Genomic DNA, 16,275 nt, shown 5'->3' on the forward strand with positions numbered 1-16,275 from the left:
AATATTTACAGTATGGGTAAGGATGTGTTTATTCTGTTATGTACCTGACCAGATAGAGAGGAAACACCAGCTTTGCAAACACTTTCCAAGTTTATTTATTAGTCAGGACTGATCTGTGTCAAAGCATGACCTACTTCATACCTCCCATGGCATTTCATCACAGTGCAGTTGCACAAGCCTCTGTTCTTCCTGAACACATCCTTGATATGCCAAGGCAGACTTTAGCACACCATTTATTCACATACATCAGTCCCTGCATTTGTTTAGCTTTGAGCACAGGAGTTCAAGTAACGTTTTGTTTTCTCTGTCCCAGTCATTTCAAAGGTTTCTTTCTTTTCTTCCTCCACTGTTTATTATCCACATCTTCGGTATCATCAGGAGGATCTGGCATTACAAAGCCATCAGTCATTTTATAGTAGACTATTGTGGAGTCTGTCTCAACTACGGCCAAGGTAACTGACAGCAGGGTGTCCGGATCCTCTGGAGGCAGAGAGGCTTTCTTCAGTATTTCCCTTAACCTAGGTGAGGAAAAAAAAACACTTAGAAAGGAGTCCACAACCACCTACAATGGCACAAAGGTATAGATACGTATATAAAAATAGCACTATTTTTATTTAGCCTGTTTTCACTCTGCAAACTTGTCTTCACTAAACTGAGCATAGTGTCTCTTCTTATGAAAATCCAAAGTCATGTAATCAAGTAACAAAAGAAAATAACAGAATCAGTTACAGACATTTCTGCTGGAAATGGCTCAACACACGCTTCTAAGCTTTGTTTAGGTGTACTCAATGTGCACGTGCCTCAGCCACCCCTCATCCACTACAATCCTAGCATGGCAATCTCTGCTGGCCCTGTTTTCAGCAGACTTATGTAAGAAATCTAATTAAATAACACCTGGTGTTCAATTGGAGAACTAAATAATTAAGACTAGTTCCATTTGCAGAGGTAAGTCTTCCATTCTGTGTGCCACAGGTCTCTCTCTGCCAGCCTGTGGAAGGCTCAGGAGCCCAAGCCAGGTTTCTCTACCTCCCTGTCTAGACTAGAAGCCACAAGACTAATGCTCTTCTTCGGAACAGTCAGCCCAAATAATGTCTTCCTTAAAAGCTCAAGACAAAGTTATGCAATTTTTCCTGTTTAGCTTATTTTAAGAGTAACATGCCAGTTACTTTTCGGTTCAGAGCTCAGGACAACACTGATCCCTGGAGTCCCTGGACTCCTGGTCTGACTGGGGAGCAAGCTCTGAAGGAGTGTGGTGACTGGAGACAGAACAGTAACACTTCCCAGAGAACATCCCCACAGGGAGCTTCCTCCTTCCCCCACATGTCAGGTGCAAGAGTGCTCCTCTGAGATGGCTGGGACAGGTTACATTCCAGGGGGAGTTCAGCTGTGCACCAGGATAAACCAGTCCTGGCTTCATGCACTGGAGAGCTCACCCAGCAGAGCACGGGCAGCTCTGAGGCTGGGCACTGCAGCTGAGAACAGGCCTCTCTCTAAAGGCAGCAGCTTTCAGACTTCAATCACCATCTTCCCTCAGACCCCTTTGATCCTGTAATAAAAGCCAAATGGAATGCAGCAGAGAATGAGCAGCAGCCTGGAAAGCCTCGCTGTTAAGCCCATGACCTTCTGTGTTCTGAGCTGTGCATAATCGAGCCTGGTAAACTCAGGAGGGCCTTTCCCCCTGCCTGCACCACTGGCCCAGACACACAGTTACTTCATGGAACAAGAGATACCAGGGCTGGGAGAAGCCCCATCCTAGCCCTCCTACATCAGCACATTTCCTAACAACACAACAAACAAGGTGAGAGAGACCGTGCTGACACTGGCAGAGGAGAGACACTGCACGAGATTCCTTCAGGTAATGGGACATCTACTCCTGTGCTCAGTGGCAGCTCAGCAGGCTCTGCCTGCGGGGTTACTTGGCAGGTAACTTACTCTGTGCTCAGCACCTCTGGCTCCTGTCACTTCTGGCCCCTGTGCAGAGGTACCCCCAGCACCACAATGTCCTGCCAAAAGCCTGGCAGGGGACAAGAGCTGGGAAAAAGATTACAGATGTCCTTCCTGACACATGCAGACAGCAAGAATCCAATTGTCACACGCAGAATCATTAAATGATTTGGGTAGGAGGGGACCTTAAAGCTCATCTGGTTCCATCTATGGGCAGGGACATTTCCATCATCCCAGGTTGCTCCAAGCCCTGTCCAACCTGGCCTTGGACACTTGCAGGGATCCAGGGGCAGCCACAGTTCACTGGGCACCCTGTGCCAGGGCCTCCCCACCCTCAGCAGCCTGGTGCCTGGAGAAAGCTCTAACTTGGCAAGGCCAGACTGCTGGCAGAGACCCCGTGAGGAAAGAACTATCCATGAAGCAGTGGACATGAATCTCTCTTTCTCCTGTAATGTAATGTAGAATTAATGATAAAATGCCAAATTAAAGGGCACAGCTACCCAGTAGAGATATTGTGGGAGCCAAAGAAACCAAACTTATGTTGAGTGTGGACAATGTTGTATCTCAGAGCAGACTCAGGCAGAGGACTGGATTCACCTGTCAGCCAGGGCAGAAGCTCCTTCCTATTTTCTTTAATACCTGTCACTGGTTTTCCTCACAGACTATTAGGAGGAAGGATGGAACAGTGAGGCCTTAGATCTGCATTTCTGATACTCATGATTTCTTCTTATGGTGCCAAGCACAGACACCTGAGACTTTACTTCCCCCTATTTAGCAGCTGGGACTTCAAAGATGCCCCATGATCCCAAAAGCAGCCAGGTTCTCTCAACAGATTAATGACATTTCTTTGCATTTCCTCTTCCTTTGCAGGAGACAGGAGTTTCAGGATTTATGTAAGGAGCAGAAAGACAAGCCACTGCATCAGGATGATCTGCTAACTCTGCTGTCCACAGATGAAAAATGACAACTGCAAATGCACCCTTTTGCTCTTCCCCCTTCATCCACACAGGCAGCCCCAAGACAAGGGCTCTCATTCATGCATACCACAACAGCCACAGTGCACTGCAGCACATCTGCAGAGTGGTGAGAGGCTGTCCTTTAGAGGGATAAGCTTTGGAATTCAGGAAGTCTGTGTCAGACATCATCCCTTGCCTCCTCCCCTGAAGGCATCCCCAGCAGCCTGTGTCAAACCTGCTCACAGTGTTCCTCTGCACCAGCAGACATTGCAAAGGAGCCACGGAACCTCTGATTTTACTGCACTTGCTGCCTGCCATGAGCAAGATGAAATACTGCAGGAAAGGTATAGCTTTTGTAATCCTTTTAATGCATCTAATGCTGTCAATAGAAAAATGAAGAAAACATGAAGCGTTCTGAAATTCAAAGAATGCACGTTTGACATGCTAAAGGAGGCAAGGCGGCTTTATTTCAAGGGAAACAGCCCTTAAGGCTGCCCTTCTCACACAACAGCTGCAGATGATGGAAATAAAGCCCTAGGCAGTAAGTCCATGTGGTAAGACCCCCCAACAAAGTCAGCTGATTTAAATGACTCAGATAATGGCTACCAATAAGCTCCTTAGTGACCAGTACCATCTGCTACACCATGCAGGTGATGACAGCTCTAAAAGATGAATTTGCTTGAACAGAAGTGGATTTGACCTTTCTGAAAGTGTCAAACATCAGCAGAACAGAGGAATTCAGTGCATCCAGCAAGCAGTGTGGCAGATGCCAACAGCCTTGATCCCCTCCACTCCCCAGCACCCTGAGCAGCCTTTCCCCTTGAGTCAGAGCTGTGTCAGGACACATTCTGAACTACTGATAATTGATGGAACACTGACACCAAGGGGGCCACCACCACTCTGGCCCTGGTTCCCCAGCTGTGCTCCAACAGTGTGAGCCCCACAGAAGCTGTGGGGTGAAACTTTTGGCATGGGCTGGCTCCCTCTGGGTCCTCCTTTTCCACAGGAATTCCAGCATGCCCACTCCAATGTCTGCACAGCCAGTTTTCAGCAGAATGGAGAGACTTGACATGAGGTAAGGTGCAGTTCAGAAACAATTCCTGCTGCTTTGCATAGTCTCAGTGAAAGCTCAGCACGTTTTCACTACAGTCTCAAGTAAAGCCTGTGCTGGAAGAATGCACTCTGTCACCTCCTCAAGGACATCAACAAAACACTCCATCACCTGAGCAGATGTTCACCCACAGGCTGAGCCTGGTAACAGTCATCAGGGACAGACAGCCCTACCCATGCCACCTTCTTGGGATGGTAAAGAAAAAAAAACATCTAGAGCCCCAGGAGGGTGCACAGAACAATAAAACGTGCTGCTGCCTGCATAGTGGGAAATCTAGGCTAAAATACCTTGCAACTACTCCTTCCCCTCCTCTCCCTCTCTGCAGGATGAAAAGCCAGGGAATGTTAAAACAGGCAGCACAGAAATTTTAGGCGTCCCACACAAAATAAGGTTCCTCTTGAACAAAGGCATTGTGAAAGAAAAATGACTGAAGTTAGGGGAATACAGACACCACAAGAAACACTTTGAAGTTTTATAGAAGCCATGTAAGTAGAATAAGACTAAGTATTTTGATAAGAATTCTTATTTGTTGGAGATTATGCAGTGCAAAGTTTCTCGTGGAATTTGAAAGCCCAGTTCTAAAACCTCATGGTGCCTGCATGTTCACTGAGATCCAGATCTGCTCCCATCAGGCCAAATGCAAGCAGGACAAAGCCCTCATTTTCCACGCAGGAAGCAAACTCATTTCATCTCATGCTCCAGGAGGAGCAAAGGACTCCACCTCAAACACCCAGTTATCCAAAGAGCTGGCATTTCTAAAACACTTTTCTTCAGTAAAAGGGCTTAGAAAAGGCTTCCTAGTCATCTACACACTAGAGTCAGTAGGGATTGCTTTTTTCTACCAAAGAAGCATAGGAGCAGGTTTAACTTACTTAACCTTGTGCAAGGAGCACTGCAGCCAAGGGAACAGCACTAGCAATGTCATCCTGCATCTGTCATTACTGCTGCATTCAAACGATGGCAGTGAACTGACCTGGTCTCCTATTACTGTGGCAATTAATAGCTTTAAAATAAAACAAATCCAAAAACAAAACTAGAAAATCCATACAAATGCAGCCAGAGAGCAGAAGGGAATGTGGCATCCTTCCCCCATCTTAATTTTGCACTATGTAGGCCTTCAACACCCATCAGAAATCTGTGCTGTGTTTCCCAGTATCTGCTCCTAACAAAGTAACACTGCCCATTTCTCTGGGAGAAAGAATCAGGTGTACAGCTGGTGACCCTGAGGCTTCAGCTGACTCTGCAAACACCAACCAAGGGCAGAATCATAAAGAATTCAAGCAGCAATTCTGTGATGAACAAAGAGCATTTCAGAGACACATCCCATGCAATGCCTGCGAGAAGCAGCGTCACTGCAAGCTCAGAGCAGTTTTATGGGGGTTGCATAGAGCTCCATTGAGCTGAAATGGAACTACTGCCTTCCATCCCATAAAAGCCAAAGGCTTTCAATCTGCCCTTTATACTTGGATGAATAATTCCTTGCAGGCTTGGCCAGCCTGAACAGCTCCCTCCCCTGCTCACCAGGCAGGGCTGCAGAGTGCACACAAGTTGGTCTCTGTGCCACTGTAGAGATCATTACCCCAGGCACTGGAGCGTGCCATTGTCCCAGCCTGGGTCAGCACCAAGGCACAGGAACCTCCCAGAGAGCACAATTCCTTGGATTTAGCCAGCACTGCAAACTTCAGCACAGCTCACCATCAGGAATGCTGCTCCAGAGCCTGCTACAGGGCAGGCAGCAGCCTTAACCCAGTGCCTTGAAATATGTGGGAAGGAGCACATGGGGCTGGGAGAAGGTGTAAATGCATACCACTGTTCCTTGGGATTTGTACCCAAAACACACAAACAGGGAATGCCAGAAGAAACTCAGTTTTTGTAATGGAAAGAAAAACATAAATGCAAATAAAACACCACGTGCCACACTGGTCAGCAGAAGGAATTGAAACCCCGAAGAATATAAAGATCTTTTTCCATGGAAGTTCAAGAAAAGAAGACAAACCACACAAAAGGGAGGCATCGAGGTTCAGCAAAGTTTTACAGGACACACTTACTAGTGGATGTTCAACCACACTACTGCAGAAACAAGTCTGCTGTGGGAGCTGCAATCTCATTTAAAATATTAAATTTAAAAATTAGATTATAAATACAAGAACGAGCTTGCATTTAGGAGCCACTAATTACATTTTCAATGTGTGATTTACTGCAGGAGTAAATTATGCTTATAGCAAGGGTTACTAACAAAACTGTGAAGAGGATGCAAGATGCACGGCAGTTTTTCAGCTTACAGCAAGATTTATTTCACAGTCTACAGACTCTGAAGACAGTAAATTCCAGTCCTCAGATTTTCTTCTCAGGATGCTTATGAGCTTTAAAACAAAACATTTACGTATTGCTTTTTTTCTAAAGTAAGTTAGCATTTTAACAGAATAAGCCTTTCCCAAACTTGGTGGGTCTCCATGACCTCAGGCAACTTCATCCCTCATTTACAACACTTGCACACAAAATACAAACAGAGCAGTGACGTGTCATTTAATCTGACAGTTTATCTGCCACATTTTGCTTAGACAGAGCTATTTGGCTAGGACAGACAGTGCCCAGTTCTATTAGATCTGGGACCTAACTCTCTGGTCCTTGAAGGATCAAGGCTTTCCAGGCTATCTAAAAGTCCAGCTGACAACACTGTGAGCTCTCCTAACTTGCTGAGCTTGGTTTATGCAAGTCATTTCTGCCAGCTCTGAAGCAGCACTCCTAGGATTTGACTGCTTCCCCCACTCTGGGGAGCCACAGTTCTGGAATGTACTGACAAGGAGGTACCTGGGGTGCACTGAGGTGGTGTAGTGAGCAGCAAACACACCCCAGCCTATGCACCTTCCAACTCCTCCCACAGGCAAGACTCCCTGCTGCATTCAGAGGCTCTCCAAGCCTCAGCCAGCTGCGTGTGGGTCAGACCAGGCCAAGACGGACAGAAATTGCATCGTATTCCCCAGGGCTTCACTCACAGAAGATTCAGCAATCTTCATCTGAAGAGCACACAGAGCACAAAGCCACTTCTCAAGACTGTGTAAGATCATTTACTCTTTGCTCCAGAGCCCGTAATTCTGTAATTTGGTGGGCTCCTGTGCAGCCCTACCCTGCCATGGCTGGATGAACAGCTGCCACCCAGCTCTGCAGAAATGGCCAGTGAGCTTAGGAAGTTTGCCCTCAGCAGTTAACTGGCATGCTCAAACTGGACATGATGAAATTTTGTAATAGGCTAAAAACCATGGAACAGATTTTATTTTTTGTAGGGCACTCGTATTTGTCATTTGCCTAGATGTCCTGCTGGTAATTTCCACAGCAGCTTTCCTGTGGCCTTTTAAGGACACACTGCTCAGTGGCAGCCAAGTAGGGAACTTCACGAGACACCTGGGAGCTTGGCTGACATGGATTTGAAATAGAGAACCACTGCTATGTTTTTCTGGAAGACCAAGCCCACAAGAGTGACTGACTAATATTTGCAAAATGTGAGATTATTTTTAGCACATATATAGTACTAAAATCCATTTTTTTCTAGCAAGTCCCTTTCTTCCTTCTACCAGTAAGAAAAACACAGAGCAGAATGAAAATGGAAGTCTGATTTCAAGGTGTCACTTCCAAACCCTACCCAGGTCCTACTGGTTAAACAAGGAAGCGCTGCCCATAAAAGCTGCTGTTACTGGATTCTTTTGCAGTTAGCACAGTTCCAACCCCAGAATAGAGACAGAACATTTTCACCATCCCAAATACCTCCAAGGGCTTATTTTCAACACTAAGTGAGTTGGACTCACTTGTACTCATACCTCCTCCCCTGCTTTTAGCAGGTAACACAAAATCCCAAAGCACTGCTTTGAACAAAATGCAGATGCACGTTCAACGCCACAAATACAAGTGTTGTACGCAAACACAACCTCCCTGCCTGACAGCATCCATGGATACTGAACACATACAGGCTTTTATGGACACACCTGGCACTGCAGCCTGGCATCCAGCTCATTTTAGTGACAACACACCCAATGTTGCTGCTCTGCAGCAAACCCTAGTCACAAACTGTACTTTTAATCAATGTGACGCATTCACTCTCTGCCTCTCCACCACACATCTTTCCAGTGCTGAATTCCAGACACTCTGGTGCCAGAGGCAGAGCAAATAGCATCACCACAGAACAAACAAGTGCAGAGGCTCCCCATGAAAAGCTCCAATGACACAGTAAAAGATAGGACAGGCATGCAGTGGAATATGTGCCTTTAAAAGTCAATCAGAACATACTCCTGGCCTTTACCCAAGGCCAGGAATCCAAGTTTTCAGCCCAGGTGGAAACACACTAAGTTAAGCAAGCACAACAGCTCAGCATGTAGGTGGAATTCCTCAAAGATCCCACAGCCTCACTGGCTGCCATCTATTTCCACCTAAAAGCTTGTCTGAGTTGAGAGTTGCAGCGTGTCCCTTTCATTCACACACACATCTCCTGCTTGCAGACAGGCTGGGTGACGCTCAGCATTTCACCCTGCAAGGCCTCTCAGCAGCCTTCCTCTGCTGTGGAGATCACATCATATTTCTCTGCAACACCAAGCCCCCAGGAGTGATTGACCAGTACTTGCAAATACAGTATTTTTTTCAGCACAAAAATAGTACTAAACTCTAGCAGTATCTAGTAAATAATTTTCTTTTGCCTCACCCTATTAACAGCAAAATGATGATAAAAGTCTGTTAAGCAAGACATTGTTTTATCACTTCTAAAACCCAAAATAAAAAGCAAAACCATCACTCCTAGAGTGCACACACACACCTAATAAGTGCAATTAATTAGCTACCTACCACTGTGTCAGGCTGCTGCCCACAGAGCAAGAGGAAGTGGCAAAAACCAGTAAGATGTGTAAAGCCAGCCCTGAGCCAGCTCCTAGCAGGAGTGAGAACAGAAGGAACTGAAAAATGTACAAGCATATGATGCTGCTGAAATAGTTCAGGTCTTGAGAGTCCTCATGGCAAACACCAGCCAGAGAAGGCAGCCTCTATCAGAGAGTAAATCACACCCTGTGTCGGAGGCTGCTCTAGGGGCCAGTTAAAATAGACTGCAAAACTACTGAAGTGGAAGTTTTCTAGGCTGTAAATATCTGTAATGTAACAAATTCATGGCTGTGCTGTCTTCTGCTTGAAGAATTGCTCTTGTATGTGTGAGGAAATTAAGTCAAAAATCACAGGCAAGTGAGACTCTAGATGTAAATTAAGAGGAGTTTCCTGTTCAAAGTAGCCAAATGATAGTTTGAAAACAAAAGCAAAGCAAGTCATACAAGGCTTATCCACAATAAAAAAAGCTGATTCTTAGGCAGCTCCAAGAGGATTTCTTTCCCCTTAGGTCCTCTCAAGTCCAGCAACTCAGGACGCATCGTGCATTTCCCAGAGTACACAATCAGCACAGGAATGTTCAAAACATAAGCTGTGGTCTTGTGTTCTAACCTTGTCTCTCAAACACATACTTTGGTGTCCACTGTTATCTCCTAGCACATATGCAGCTCCAGACAACAGGAAGTATTTATCAGCAGGCATCAGTTTGTGCTTGACCTCCAAGAACCACTTCTAGACAGGGAGAGGGAGAGACTGATGCAAAGCTGAGGTTTCCTTAACGTTCCAAGCTGCCTGTGTGTCTACAGAACCCACAATAACTCTGCTAACAGCCTGAGATGGCTGTTTTCCTCTGATACTCCTCTATTTCCTCCTCCCTCCCCTCCTGACCAAGCCACCAGCAGCCTGTAAAACGTATCTGTGCTCCATTTTCTGTCAGTGGTGACCCAGACAAGCTCTGAGCAGGACCTCACCTCTCGTGGCTGATCAGGATGTGTGCAGGCACTGGCACCATCACTTGGAGCCCCTCCTGCTCCCTGGCACGGGCATGCAAACACACCAGCTGCAGCTCTGCCACTCCCACGGGATGCACCTCATGCCAGTTCCTCCCTAGAAATGTTAGGTTGGGGATGAGAGGGGCAGAACACAAAGCACAAGTTTTAATCAGTCAAATAAGAAATGCAGTATCTAAATTAACAACTGAGGTTTTGTTTTCCCTCCCTCTCTTCACAGGAAAACTCCAAATTCCCCTCCTGAGAAGCACTCCTGCTAAAGAAATCCACGGAGCAGGACCAGCCTGCTGGCTCCAGAGCTGCACTGATGGATGGTGAACAGTGATCTGTCTGACAAAGCTGCTCTGCAAAAGGCAAAAAGAAGACAAAACCCTGCAGCTTTTGTCATCTGAAGCCCTATAACCCAAATCTGGACTTCATCAGCACCCTGACCTGTGAAGCAGCAGGTGCTCAAAGCATGCTTAATGATCATACACAGTTCTCATCTCCTGCTTGAAGGGATAAGGATGAAGTTTTTGCTGCAGAACTACAGAAATCTTCTTTTAAAGGCTATAAAGGCATTTTCTTCAGAGGTGTAACAGCAACAGACACAGCAATTTCTGGACTGTAAAATCCCTCCCTCCCCTGACCTTGAGAAGCACCAGGCTCCAAGCAAAACTGAAATATTTTTCCTAGGCTGGCTGGCTACCTACTCACAGTCCCTTTTCAATAAAGCCAACTTGGAAGAGGCCAGGCAGAAGTTTATATGTCACATAACTCTGCTCCACTCTGAGCAGACACCAGGAGACTACACTGGATTTCACAGGAGCATTTTGGCCAGAAAAACTCTCCAAGATCATGGAGCCCCCACCACTGACCTGACACTGCCAGGTCCTCCACCAAGCCATGGCCCTAAGCACAACCCCTACAGTTCATTACAAATTACTGTGTTGTTACATAGTATCACTACAATGGTTATAAATTACTGCTACCACACTTGCACATGATCATCTTTGCTAGAGGAACCACTGCCCTTTCCAGAAAACAGGCCAGCACACAGCATCCATTTGCTAAATGGTGACTTTTGTGGAACGCTACGATCAAGCAACTTCCTATTAATCTACAAGTGAGGACTATTACAAGCTCAACCACTGAACTTGTCACTTCACCTTCCTACATTCCTTTTCCTTCCCCTACTCCTCTTTCCATGCTTTTTTTTTTTTTTTTTCCCATGCTGATGCCTTTGCCCTGGAACAGCTGCACCTGAAAGTGCTGGATGAAACGGGCCCTCATCCCTGCACAGGCTCCAGGGAGGCAGAGGACAGAAACTTCCAGCACAAAAACTCTCAAAATGAGCACCAAGATCTTTGCAAGGAATGGTCCTGTCTCAGTGCAAACAAGTAATTTAACAGCTCCTAAGGGCTAAGCCATTTGTTGGGATAGAGTCACTTCCCCCATTTACCTTCTAAGAGGTCCAGGTACACCAAGAAGGCAGCGTAGACTTGAGTGCTGTCAGATACATCGAGTGACATCATTTCTGTGAACTGACACCAGAAGAGGAACGTTGAGGAAGGAATGCACAAGTTATACTTAGAATGCAAACACCATCACCGGAGCCACTGGAGCTTCAAAGCCGTTTTAAGGCAATCAAAAAGCAGGACTTGTTTCCTGACAGTACCTCAAAAGCTCCTTTTTCCGCATTCCCCATATTTTAGCACGTAAAAAAAAGCAAGCAAAATAAACACAAGAGGAATCTCAACTATTTCTGGAACAGCTCTAGCTTTGTGGCATTTTACCTATTTTTGGGTCAATAATTTAATCTATTTTTGCTGCATCACATCGACATAAGACGATGGCCAAATTAAACATCTCCGTGTTTTCGGTGTGGTAAAAATGAAGATGGAGTCGAAGTTCAAGGCATTTACGCTTCCCAGCAGGGATTCCATGATCTATAAACCTCCGCCCCTGCTGGCAGCGGCATTCCCCAACTATCCCAGGGGCCGGAGCCCCCCTCGACACACCCAACGGAATAGATTATATTGGCATCCTCCCGCAGAACCCTCCCGGGGGACCCCACGGGCACCTCGAGAGCTCCGAGGGGAGGAATCCTGCGGGATCGGGGCGGGAGAGCGGGACCCCCGAGAGACCCCCGCTCCGGCCTACCGTGGGGTGAGCCGTGATCCAGTTGCCGCCAGCCGCCCCCGCCCAGCTGCCCTGTGCCCCCGGCGCCCTCCCGGCCGCGGAGGAGCCCTGTCCCGGATCGGTGCCCCCCTGGCCCCGCCTGACCGGGCACATCCCGCTCCGGCCCGGCCCGGCCGCCGGCTCCATGCTCTCCCGCCTGTGTGCACCGCGGCTTCGCTCCGGGCGGCGCCGCGCACCCCGCCGCTCCCCGGAAACTGCCGCACCGCCCCGACCGTTCCGCCTCCGCTCCGTTCCTACCTCCCCGCCCTCCCGCCGCGGCCAAAGGCGCCGCTTTAAACCCTTTAAATGAAATAAATATATATACATGTATTCCCTTCACGGTCCCTTCTTCTAAAGGCTCCAAAGCAAGGAATGCCTTATCAATCTGCAGCGTCCAGATCCTTTTATAAACTCCGTAGGGGACATGCCTTCAAGTCACTGCCGTTAGAAGGACTGCTTTACTAAAAATCTGACTTCCAATGAGGATATGCTTTGCCTAATGCCTCGTATCCCAGGTCTGGCTTATCAGCTCCATCTGTCTCGGTGACTCTTCTGATAAGTTTCAAACACAGGCTATTCTATAATAAAGCATCAATGAAAACTGGTCTGTATGGATGTAACGCATACATTTGTACGTGGTTTGTAGCCACAGGAAGTCATATTTGGGCCAATCTAATCCAAGGGATTTTGTGGTAAAACGAGCAGCCATTCTGGCTGCTTAAAAGCATGCTGCGTTAGCCAGCACTTCAATTCCCTGGGCAGAGAATAGATAGCAAGATGGGATACAAAAAATCCAGTCTCCAAGACGTTCATGGAAGAGTTGGCAACAGTGGCTGGGAAAATAATTGGATGGATTTGAGTTCTTGGAGGTGGAGAAGCAAGCGAAAGGACATGGATCCACATCGATCTACGGATGAGTCAATTTACATCAGCAGGATGGAACCTCTGTTTTCCTCAGTGTGGGAAAAAGTCTAACGTAGAAGAAATCTGCCTCAGAGAGAACTTGTCTCCTGCCACACTGAGGGATTATGCCTCTGCCAGAGACAGTTGTCATAGCTGGAATCTCCTTGTTTGGTGTAGATATTTAGAGGAGGTTCAAACAAATGGCTTAAGTTGATTTCTGTGGGACTTACATCTGCAAAAAGCCATTTCTTCCTCAAAGCTAAGATATTTCACCACAGAGTGGCTCATTGTCTTGTCACAGCAGGATAGAGTCTGGGCTTGAAAAAACCTCCCAGGATATAATTTTGGCCACCAACAGAGAAGTCAGAATGAGCAGAGATTTCTTTGTACGTGGACATAAAGCCATACACGTTCATAGGTGTTGGAATGACACCAGTTTGTCGGGTAACTGTTTACCTGAGCTCTCCAAACTTTGCCCCACGCTGTGTGCAGCTGGCAGGGAGAGATGAAGCTGGGTTGACCCCTCGCTTTTCTGCATGGAAGAACATCTCATGTTTCAGGCTTCTGCTGCTCTCCCTCTTTTGTGTTCCACAGCAGCCGGCCAGCACAGGGAGTTGTGTGAGCGAGGGAACATCATTTTGGAGCGCAAATTACTGGCTTTGGGATGCTGCTGGAATCTTTTCATTTGGCCTCAGCAAATCGTTATGGCTCTGATGCTGCCCACAAAATAAAAAAGAAGAGAGGAGTCCGAAAAGAGCTGAAGGTAGTTTAGGTTTCACTGAGGACATCAAGAACTGCAGAGGGCAAAAGCACACTCAGACTTCTGGCAAAGGCAGTCAGAGGAGGGGCTTATTTCTGCTGAAATATCCTAAAATCCGGACTGTGACCCAGCTTGAGTGTCCAGTGGATGGAAAATGCCGGCTTCCAGCCCTCCACATCAAGTATAATTTGGCAGCATTAGTCCCCACCCTCCAAATGTGAGCGGTCCCGTGGGCAGCAGGGGAATTCCACGCCTGGAGATTGGGCTGGCTCCTGTGAAACTCTAATCACCTCGCACAGCCTGCAAAGCTGCTCCTTCTATCTGCTTAATGAATACAAGCTTGAAAGCAACATGTGGCAAACTAACCATGAAAGAAAAGCCTCATTAATGTGTCACTCTAGAAGGACAATTATAAAGGCATTGTGAAGGGCAAACAGGAGGAACATATTTGCACTAATTGTTCGGGAAGATGCGTACAAATTGAGAGAGTTTCTCAGATTTTAGTGCACATGATTCTATGACCCCTGGAGAGTCTTTATTCAAGTTTTCTAGGATGATCCTTTTTGGGAAGTCATCTGATCAGGAAAATGAGACAATATAATTTGGTGTGCTTGATAAATTAGGTTCTATAAGCAAGGAAGAAGAAACATTAACTCTATGTGTGAGTGTGTATATTTAAATATATATACTACCTGGATGCAAGCAATTCACTGTGAGATTATGGATAATTAAACAATTGTTTGCTTGCTAAAGGTTTCCTCCTTTTTAAGTGTAGCAAGCACACTGCCAACAGTGGCACCTGCTCAAAGTGGACCGGTCCACCTTGGAGAAACTTCCTACCCACAGTAAATCCCAAATGTGCTGAGATGGGGCCCTTAATCAGAGATTTCATCTTGAAAAGGGTCTAGCATGCCCAAATCCTATTAACTTCTGAGAGAGCTATGACTACCATGCCCCTTTTAAGATCACTACCCAATAATTTTAATTGCTGGAATATGTTTTATGTATTTTGATGCTAAATTGCCATCGGTGTATTCACGGGAACATTTCCATGGTGGGTAAGTCAATGAAGTACAGGGAAAACCTCCCCTGTATTTCCTGTCTTCAAAGAAGAGGTGCTGAGAAAGCTGGGGTTGTTCAGCCGGGAGAGGAGAAGGCTCCAAGGAGACCTTTGAGCCCCTTCCAATATGTAAGAGAGGCTTATAAAAAAGAGGGAGAGTGACTTTAAATGGACAGATAGTGATAGGACAAGGGGAACATCCTTCAACTGACAGAGAGTACATTTAGATTAAATATTAAGAAGAATTTTTACCCTGTGAAGGTGGTGAGGCCCTGGCACAGGTTTTCCGGAGAGGCTGTGGCTGCCCCATCCCTGGAAGTGTCCAAGGCCAGGTTGGATGGGGCTTGGAGCAACCTGAGTCAGTGAAAGGTGTCCCTGCCCACGGTAGGAGGTTGGAATGAGATTATCCTTAAGGTCCCTTCCAAGCCAAGCCTTTCTATGACTCTAGGATATTCATCTTTCAGCAGCGTTCCAGCTGGAACAGCTCATCCCTCCTGCATCGTGGGATGGGCGTGGGGCGTGCGGCTGCTTCGTACGGACATCCCAATGATATTTGCCCAAAACTTTCTGATATAAAAGCTGAAAGTTACTTTAATTCCCTACCTGTGTGGGATCTTCACGCAAGCATCGAACAAAGGGACGTCTCAGCGCTAGAAGCAACACTCCGAAAGCCTCTTTAGAGCCCAAACCAAGGGTGGAGAAATGTGGGTTTTGCAGCTTTTACCGCGGGTGCTGAGCAGCTACGGTGACGGCAGCCTCCCGGGGGTCGGGGGCCGCACCTGGGGTCGCCCCGGGACCGGCGGCGGCAGCGCGGGGCCGGGGCGGTGCCGGGGGCGGCCGGCGAGCGGGGCTCATGGGGGGGGCGGTGAGCGGGGCTCGGAGGGCGGGCGGCGGCGCTGCTCAGCTCCTCCTTCCCCTCCTCCTCCCTCCTCTCCGTGCCCCTCCTCCTCCTCCCGCGTTCCCCGGGCTGGAGCCCGGACTGCCGGCGGCTCCGCGGCTGCCCCTCGCCCATCATGGCTGCGGGCGCGCCGCCGCTGCCGCTGCTGCTGCTGCTGCCGCCGCTGCTGTGCGGCTGCGGGGCCGCCCCCGAGCCGCCCGAGCCGCCCGAGCCGCCCGAGCCCGAGCAGCCCGCCCTGCCCGAGTCGGCGCTGCTGCAGCCCACCGTGCTGCTGGCCATCCTCGCCCGCAACGCCGCGCACACGCTGCCGCACGTCCTGGGCTGCATCGAGAGGCTCGAGTACCCCAAGAGCCGCATCGCGCTCTGGTAGGGGCCGGGGGCGGTGCGGGGAGCGGGGCTCTGCGGGCAGCCGGGACCGGGCGCTCCTCCGGGGCTGCGCCCGCACGAGGAGCCGGGGCTGCGCTGCGGTGGCCGGGGAGAGCTCGTCCCCCGTTCCGGGATCCCCCCGCGTGTCGGGAGAGCGGTGACTCTGCCGGGAGCCGCAGGGAGATGAGTTATCCCAGCAAAGCTGGCCTGGAGCCTGGGAACATTCACCGCCGGAGCATGTGTCCAAATC

At 48.2% G+C, this 16,275-nt stretch overlaps 2 protein-coding genes across 2 annotated transcripts in view; one reads left to right on the forward strand and one right to left on the reverse strand.

Annotated features, from left to right (window-relative positions):
- Window positions 1–71: 71 nt before the first annotated feature.
- TSEN15 (tRNA splicing endonuclease subunit 15) lies at window positions 72–12,217 on the reverse strand. Its single transcript, XM_066192213.1, has 4 exons — window positions 12,021–12,217; window positions 11,320–11,401; window positions 9,840–9,975; window positions 72–518 (listed from the first exon to the last, which is right to left on the reverse strand). The coding sequence occupies exons 1-4, from the start codon at window positions 12,183–12,185 to the stop codon at window positions 314–316; spliced, it is 588 nt and encodes a 195-aa protein (XP_066048310.1). The 5' UTR covers window positions 12,186–12,217; the 3' UTR covers window positions 72–313.
- Window positions 12,218–15,889: 3,672 nt separating this feature from the next.
- COLGALT2 (collagen beta(1-O)galactosyltransferase 2) overlaps window positions 15,890–16,275 on the forward strand; it is a 47,287-nt gene continuing 46,901 nt past the window's right edge. Inside the window, exon 1 of the mRNA XM_066192220.1 lies at window positions 15,890–16,025. The gene's annotated coding sequence lies outside the window, so the exon portion shown is untranslated. The remainder of the gene's footprint in view (window positions 16,026–16,275) is intronic.

This window comes from Chamaea fasciata, unplaced genomic scaffold (assembly GCF_029207755.1).
Source record: "Chamaea fasciata isolate MVZ Bird 193981 ecotype frontalis unplaced genomic scaffold, bChaFas1.0.hap1 SCAF_10, whole genome shotgun sequence".
NCBI classification, from domain to species: Eukaryota; Metazoa; Chordata; class Aves; order Passeriformes; family Sylviidae; genus Chamaea; species Chamaea fasciata.